The sequence below is a fragment of the Dermacentor albipictus genome, chromosome 5 (assembly GCF_038994185.2).
Source record: "Dermacentor albipictus isolate Rhodes 1998 colony chromosome 5, USDA_Dalb.pri_finalv2, whole genome shotgun sequence".
NCBI lineage: Eukaryota > Metazoa > Arthropoda > Arachnida > Ixodida > Ixodidae > Dermacentor > Dermacentor albipictus.
Genome location: NC_091825.1, coordinates 39,745,559 through 39,751,884, shown reverse-complemented (window position 1 = coordinate 39,751,884; position 6,326 = coordinate 39,745,559). Strand labels below are relative to the sequence as shown.

Genomic DNA, 6,326 nt, shown 5'->3' with positions numbered 1-6,326 from the left:
TAACGGCGATGCTCCAGAACATGTTGGCCAAGAAATTCTGCCACTGCTCTTATGTCCCGACAAAGATGGCCACCCTTAGGACCAGTGTTGCCAACGTTTTTCCGAGCTCATCGCTTAATTGAGGCAAAGAAGTCGGCAAATTTTTGTTAAATCTTTCGGCAGTACCACCAAAATTGGCTCTACAGCATCGAGTGCACGTTAAATTATGTAGGCGAGTCGGAGCAGCTTCACTTAAGCTAAATTGGCGTACCACTTCTATCGAAAGGTTCTAATGTTGTTCAGTATTCGTTCGGAAAATAAATAGAATAAACAAATAATTAATCAGGAGGTTACAGAACGGTTTACAATTAGAGTACTTTCTAAACAGAAAAATAAGTTCTGAATGCGTGATGGCAGGAAAAACTCCATTAACCGTGGCGCAGTAATGCTCTTAATTAAAGACGGTTTAGAAACTTACCACACCTCCTGACATTATGCGTGCGATAACTGACATGACACGCGCTTGTCGAGGTTATTATAACGGCGAAGGACAATCAAGTTGCCTTTATATTGGTCAAACAAGAGATGATGCGGCTTCTTGTTCCCCACGAGAGCTGTTTATCGTACTCTGCCTAATTTCGTGTGAACTAGAACCAGTATAGGCCGATTCACATGAGTGAGCCCGGCCTCTACGCCTACTACGTTCTACAGCTATCATGTCGTATGAATCACCTGGTGCATTCTATAACTCATCATAAAATTTATTGGAAGTTATCAGTTATCTACCGCCAAACCTACTAACGATCAGCAATCAGACGTAAATGGTGAAACTGGAAAAACTGTATAAATAAGAGCCATTCAATTGGGTTTATAAGGAATACAAAAAAGGTGCGTACTGTAACCGCAATGATAAGTCTAATTTTCTAGGAGGAATTTCCCAGAGTGAACAGCTTCCGTTGCTGCGGAGCACATATACTTCCGGGATGGTACTTGGGGTGCACGTTTTTGAGAATTGGGGCCACCGCGATGTGCAATCGTACGTTGCGGTCTATTTGTGCCATTTCCTCTCCGAAATACTGGCGTCTCAGGGGAAAGCTTAACCTCGCCAATATTTCCCTACCCTGAGATTAAGAATAAAGTCTTTCTTTCTGAGCATATAACGTCGCGACTGCGTACTCGTCAAAAGTATTGTGCAGGCCCAGTCTCTCGAATCTCTCTGTGCTAGCGCATTGGGGAAGGCCAAGGGCGGCTTTGAAGGCGTCTCTTAATAATGTGGTTGCCTCTATCTTCTCTTGGTTTGTCAAGGCCTGATACGGAAGGGTGTATGTGATTCAGCTAATTACGAATGCGTGAACCAGGCTGATGGTCTCTCCCTCAGTTAGGCTGTCTCTTCTTCTTGCCACTCTCCGTATCATTCCGCCCATGTTTCTTGTGACTGCCTTAATTTTTGAAGGGTGTGGGATGTCCCAGCGTTCTGCTGTATCCACATCTCCAATATTCTGAGTGTCTCAACTTCCCGAATTGGCGCCCCGTCGAGAGTCAGAGTGAGTGGCACCCAGTCCTTCTTTCTTGCGTATTTCGCACGCACCCGAATGAATTCCGATTTTTCGGGTGCGCATGCCATGTCCGCCACCCTCGCGTATTCCACAACTGCCTCTATGGCCTTTTGAAGAGTTTCTTTCTTGCCTCCGTAGGACCGCTGGTGAGCCCAGAACGTGATGTCATCTGCTTATATCGCGCAGTCGATTCGGCTGTTTATCTAGCTCCAGGTCTAGCTTTCTCATCCCTACATTAAATAGCAGCGGATAGAGTATAGCTCCCTGAGCGGTACCTCTGTCGGGACAGTTGAAGGTGTCAGAGCTCGTGGAGCCTAATCCGATTGTGGCTGCGCGGTCGCTGAGGAACAAGCGCACGTAGTTATTAATTCGCGTTCCGCAGTCCGCAGTCCGCGTTCCGCAGTCCCTCCTGAATAGTGTGGTGGGAGATGCTGTCGAAGGCCTCTTTGATGTCCAATGCCAGTACAAATTTATCGTCCGACCCTCTGTTTGGGTGCAGGACCTCGTGCTTTAGTAGTAGAAAAACTTCCTGCGCCGACACGTGGGGTAGGACCCGAACATGTTGCAGGGGAACATGTTGTTTAGCTCTATGTGATTCGAGAGTCCGACCTGCACAAACTTTTCAAAGAGTTTCCCCGCGCACGACGCTAGGGAGATTGGTCGAAGGTTGTTGATGTTACGAGGCCTGCCAGGTTTAGGAATGAGAATAATTTTTGCTTTCTTCCATTCGCTTGGAAGGACGCCGTCCTCTGTCCAGACCGTGTCGTTAAAGAATTTCGTCAAGCTGTTTAGCGTGTCGTCACCTAGATTGCGAATCATTGCGTTCGTGATGTGATCTACCCCTGGGGTCGTGTTTTTCCCGAAGGAGTGTGCCACTGCGTAAACCTCTTCAAAGGTTATGGGGGCGCCCAGTTGCGGTTGGTCCTGACCTTCGTAGGCGGGTTTGATGGATTGCCCGGTCGGAACAGTTCCTACATATATGTGTTTAATTTTGTCTATCATGTCAGCTTAGCGACCTTCAGACTCGTTTTCAAGCAGCTGGAGTGTGCGTCTCGCGACTGTTTTTGTTCCTCCCTGGTCAATCATACTTCGAAGAATGCGTCATGTTTTTTTTTTTTTTTTGCAGTCAACGTGCCTCGAAGCGAGTCGCTGAACTGACTCCAATGGACCATTTCGGAAATCGCAGCGCCGCGAGAAAACCTAGCAGGCGCGCGACGCATTATGGGAAAAGTGAGTGAGCGCCGACCAACCGCCCGTCTTGGCTGCCTCCTGCGTTCGCATAGCTGCGGTGTGTGAGTGTGCGCGTGCTTTGTTTGGTTAGAGATTGCGTGTACTTTTGGTGGTGGGTGGTTGCAGGTGCGTTATATTAACTCTTACGTGCCTGTGGGTTACTTAGTGACCTCAGCCACTACTGCGCGTGATGTCTTCGAAGTGCCGAGGCGGCGGTCAGACTTGTTGTGTGCCTGGTTGCGACAACAACACGCTGAAAGACAAGAACATTTCATTTCACGCATTCGCTGCAAATGAAAAAGAAAAAAGGAGTGGGTGAGAAGAATCAACCGCCAAGGAAGTGCTGGGCGCTTCTCTTTGTGGCAACCTTCTAAGCACCACCGGATATGCGGAGCTCACTTCAACGCAAGTGGACGCCGTGGTTATCTGGATCGGCTGCCAAAAATTTTCCCCCATAAGGTCATCAATCAACTATCTCCTTCCTTTAATACCAGTAAGTATATATATTCAGACGGTTATTGCATATTATCATAACTTCCAAATCTTTTCCAGTCGCGAAACGCAAGAAGACAAGCTCCCAAACTGCCTCTGCCAGCCCGGTGTTCCTTCTGAACGAGTTGGATATCGGCTGCGTAGTTGACGTGCCCCAATGCGATCAACGTAAGAGACGCTTTAACTGTGCCATCTTTTTTCTGAGGCTTCGGCTTTGTGTGTACGCATTTTCACGAAAGTGTATTATACGCAGAAAGCGACGTTGTTTCCCAGGAGCCCACCCAGCTTCGTTTCGCACGGAAACGGAAGGTTAGTGAGAATTCAAAATTCTCGATTTCTGCATTCCACTAGGAAAACTTATTTTTCGCATTTAACGGACCCCTATCGCGCCCAGGATGCCGGGGTCCACGGGTGCTGTGGCAACCGGTATATTAATAGCGAGCGACTTCCTTATCCAGTGAAAACTGACGAAATTTCTTCCCGCGAAGGCAGTTTTTCGCAAGCTTTTGCAACTAGCCATGGGAAGTCTGCATGTTAGGAATGGGAGAACCTCATGTGTTCTGTGACGTAAATGTCATCAGTGATTTGTACCGTCCATGTGTTATTACTTCAGTGAGTTTTCTGATAAACGTGGTACCTCTTCCACCAGTGCACACATTGTGAAACTTATCCATTTGATTTCTTTCACCTCGATATTATTCCCTTTACCCCAGCTTGGAAAAATGACTCAAAAGTCAGGCTATCCAAATGTAGTGCAAATTTGGCGGAACAATACACTGGTAGCACAAGCTGCAATGTCATCGGACTGCATGGTCAGGAGGGGCACAGACAGTTCATGAGGTTTACGAGTATAAATGGATAGCATTAATCTTGGCTTGCTGGGTGGTAAGCTGCTTGCGCAAGTGGATCTGTGGAGTGAAAGAGAGCTGCGCTCTATGGCTTTGGCATACTGGTTCTTTGTTGTCTGTATATCAATGCAAGCCGAGAGCAAAGGTTCAGAACATACATTGTGGGCTGAAGTGACTATTTAAAACCCTTAAATCTGCATTAAAGTAGGGCCTAACAATTCGCAAATCAATAAGCAGTTCATTTTTTATATGTGCCGACCACTCGTACTCCATGGGGCCTCCATACGAAGCATCTGCTGCCACACTAAGAAAAGTCGACCACCTTCTCGAAGTCTGTGGAAAACTCGAGCATGAAAACAGCTTCTTCCGCAAAAACAAATCTGTGCTCCAGAAAGAGGTTGAGGATCTGAAGGCTCAGTTGCACGATATGAAAGTTGAGGCGCTCAAAGAGAAGCTGAAACTAAAAGATCCTGTCTTTAAAGTTCAGGATTTTGTTTCAGATGAGAAACGACTCGTGTTTTATACGGGGTTTAACTCCTTCAAAAAATTTGATGCGTTTGTGGAACATGTTGAAGGCATGTACGAGGCACTGAAAACGGGTGCTGGCAGGCCACCAGCACTGACAATGAAAGAACAGCTCATTGCAGTGCTTTGCAGGCTCAGGGTTGGGTTACTGGAACAGGGTTTGGCATATCGCCTGAAAGTGTCTGTGTCGACCGTGAGTGCCATGTACACATTTTGGGTTAATTTTTTGTTTGAAATGCTAATCCAGACACCAGTGTGGCCATCCCGTAACACAGTGGACCTGTTCATGCCAGACAGTTTTAAAGAATTGTATCCATCTACACGCATTGTGCCGAACTGCACAGAAATTTTTATCGAGAACCCGTCTGACTACAATACACAAAGCGGCACTTTCAGCTCGTATAAAGGACACAACACCGCAAAAGGGCTCATTGGCATCACTCCGAACAGCTTCGTTTCTTTCGTGTCTAATCTTGCTCCTGGAAGACTTTCTGATCGAGAGCTCACAAGACACAGTGGCCTGTATGAGTTGCTCGAGAAAGGGGACAGTGTAATGGCGGATAGAGGATTCCTCATTGAAGATGACCTCCGTCAGCTTGGAGTCGAATTAAACATGCCACCTATGTTGAATGGCCGCTCGCAGTTGTCACTGGCAGAGGAGTCAGCAACACGGCAGATAGCCAGTTTGCGAATCCATGTTGAGCGTGTCATCAGGGAAGTTAAAAACTTCAGAATACTCCGTGCTGTTTTTCCGAATGTTATGGCAGAGAAGCTGAACAAGATATGGAAACTTTGTTGTTATCTCAATAATTTAATGCATGAGCCCATTCTAAACAGATGGGCGATGGTGGTGTTTTTAATGTTTTGTACGTTGTGCATGATCTACTGTAAAGCAGGGGTGCACAAACTTTTTAGACTTTTCAGTTAAAGAAAGACCAACCTCATTTGGCTAAAATGGAGTCAGCTCCTACTATGTTTCATTTCTGTTTTGACCAGCTTCGGTCACGGAGCCTGTATTGAAAATATTTGCTTTATGAGGGTTTAACGTCCCAAAGCGACTTACACTATGAGGGACGCCGTAATGAAGGGCCCCGGAGATTTTGACCACCTGGGGTTCTTTAACGGGCAGTGACATCGCACAGTACACGGGCGTCTAGAATTTTGCCTCCATCGAAATTCGACCGCTGCGACCGAGACTTGAAAAGGTGTTGGCCGGATTATGTAAAAGGGGTACGCAAGCTGCACAGCACCTGAACAAATACTTAAATTCAGTTATGACTGGCTGTATAGTGAGATAGCAGTAAGCGGCTAGAGCATTAGTCCCAAAATAACTGGCTAAGGCGGATGAAGACATGCATGAACATAGGTGCTTGGCGATTCTAGGAAGTGTTCCAAGAAACCCAAGAGTTCCACAAAACGCAGTTTGAGAATCCCTGCTGCAGTGCAAGGCATTGAACTTGCGTTAAAGTGCACTACTTCATGTACAGCAGACTAGAGCAGCATTTATTGCTCTGCTGAAGTAAGCCTGAAGTCACTGTACAGGCTATATAGCGCTGCAATGCCTTATTTCTGTGTCGGTGTTGTGCAAATGATTCGAGCATAGAATGTGGCAGTACTATATCAGAGTCATGACTAAAAACCAAATCACCAGTCTCATTGCTGAGCTACACAGACAAGATGGAAAGTTGGTGTTTGC

General features: G+C 46.5%; 1 protein-coding gene and 1 long non-coding RNA gene across 2 annotated transcripts; both read left to right on the top strand.

Moving 5' to 3' along the window:
- The first annotated feature begins 2,608 nt into the window (after positions 1–2,608).
- On the top strand, positions 2,609–3,567 carry LOC135896876 (uncharacterized). The gene is made up of 3 exons (XR_010562837.1): positions 2,609–3,258; positions 3,318–3,425; positions 3,511–3,567. It is a non-coding gene; the product is annotated as an uncharacterized lncRNA (long non-coding RNA).
- Positions 3,568–4,376: 809 nt separating this feature from the next.
- Positions 4,377–5,558, top strand: LOC135896860 (uncharacterized). Its single transcript, XM_065425364.2, has one exon. It carries the CDS (start codon positions 4,377–4,379, stop codon positions 5,556–5,558), a length of 1,182 nt encoding a protein of 393 aa, XP_065281436.2.
- The last annotated feature ends 768 nt before the right edge of the window (positions 5,559–6,326 follow it).

Bases quoted from the DNA above. Each gene is read 5' to 3' on its own strand.
- LOC135896860 (XM_065425364.2), top strand. From the start codon at position 4,377: ATGGGGCCTCCATACGAAGCATCTGCTGCCACACTAAGAAAAGTCGAC.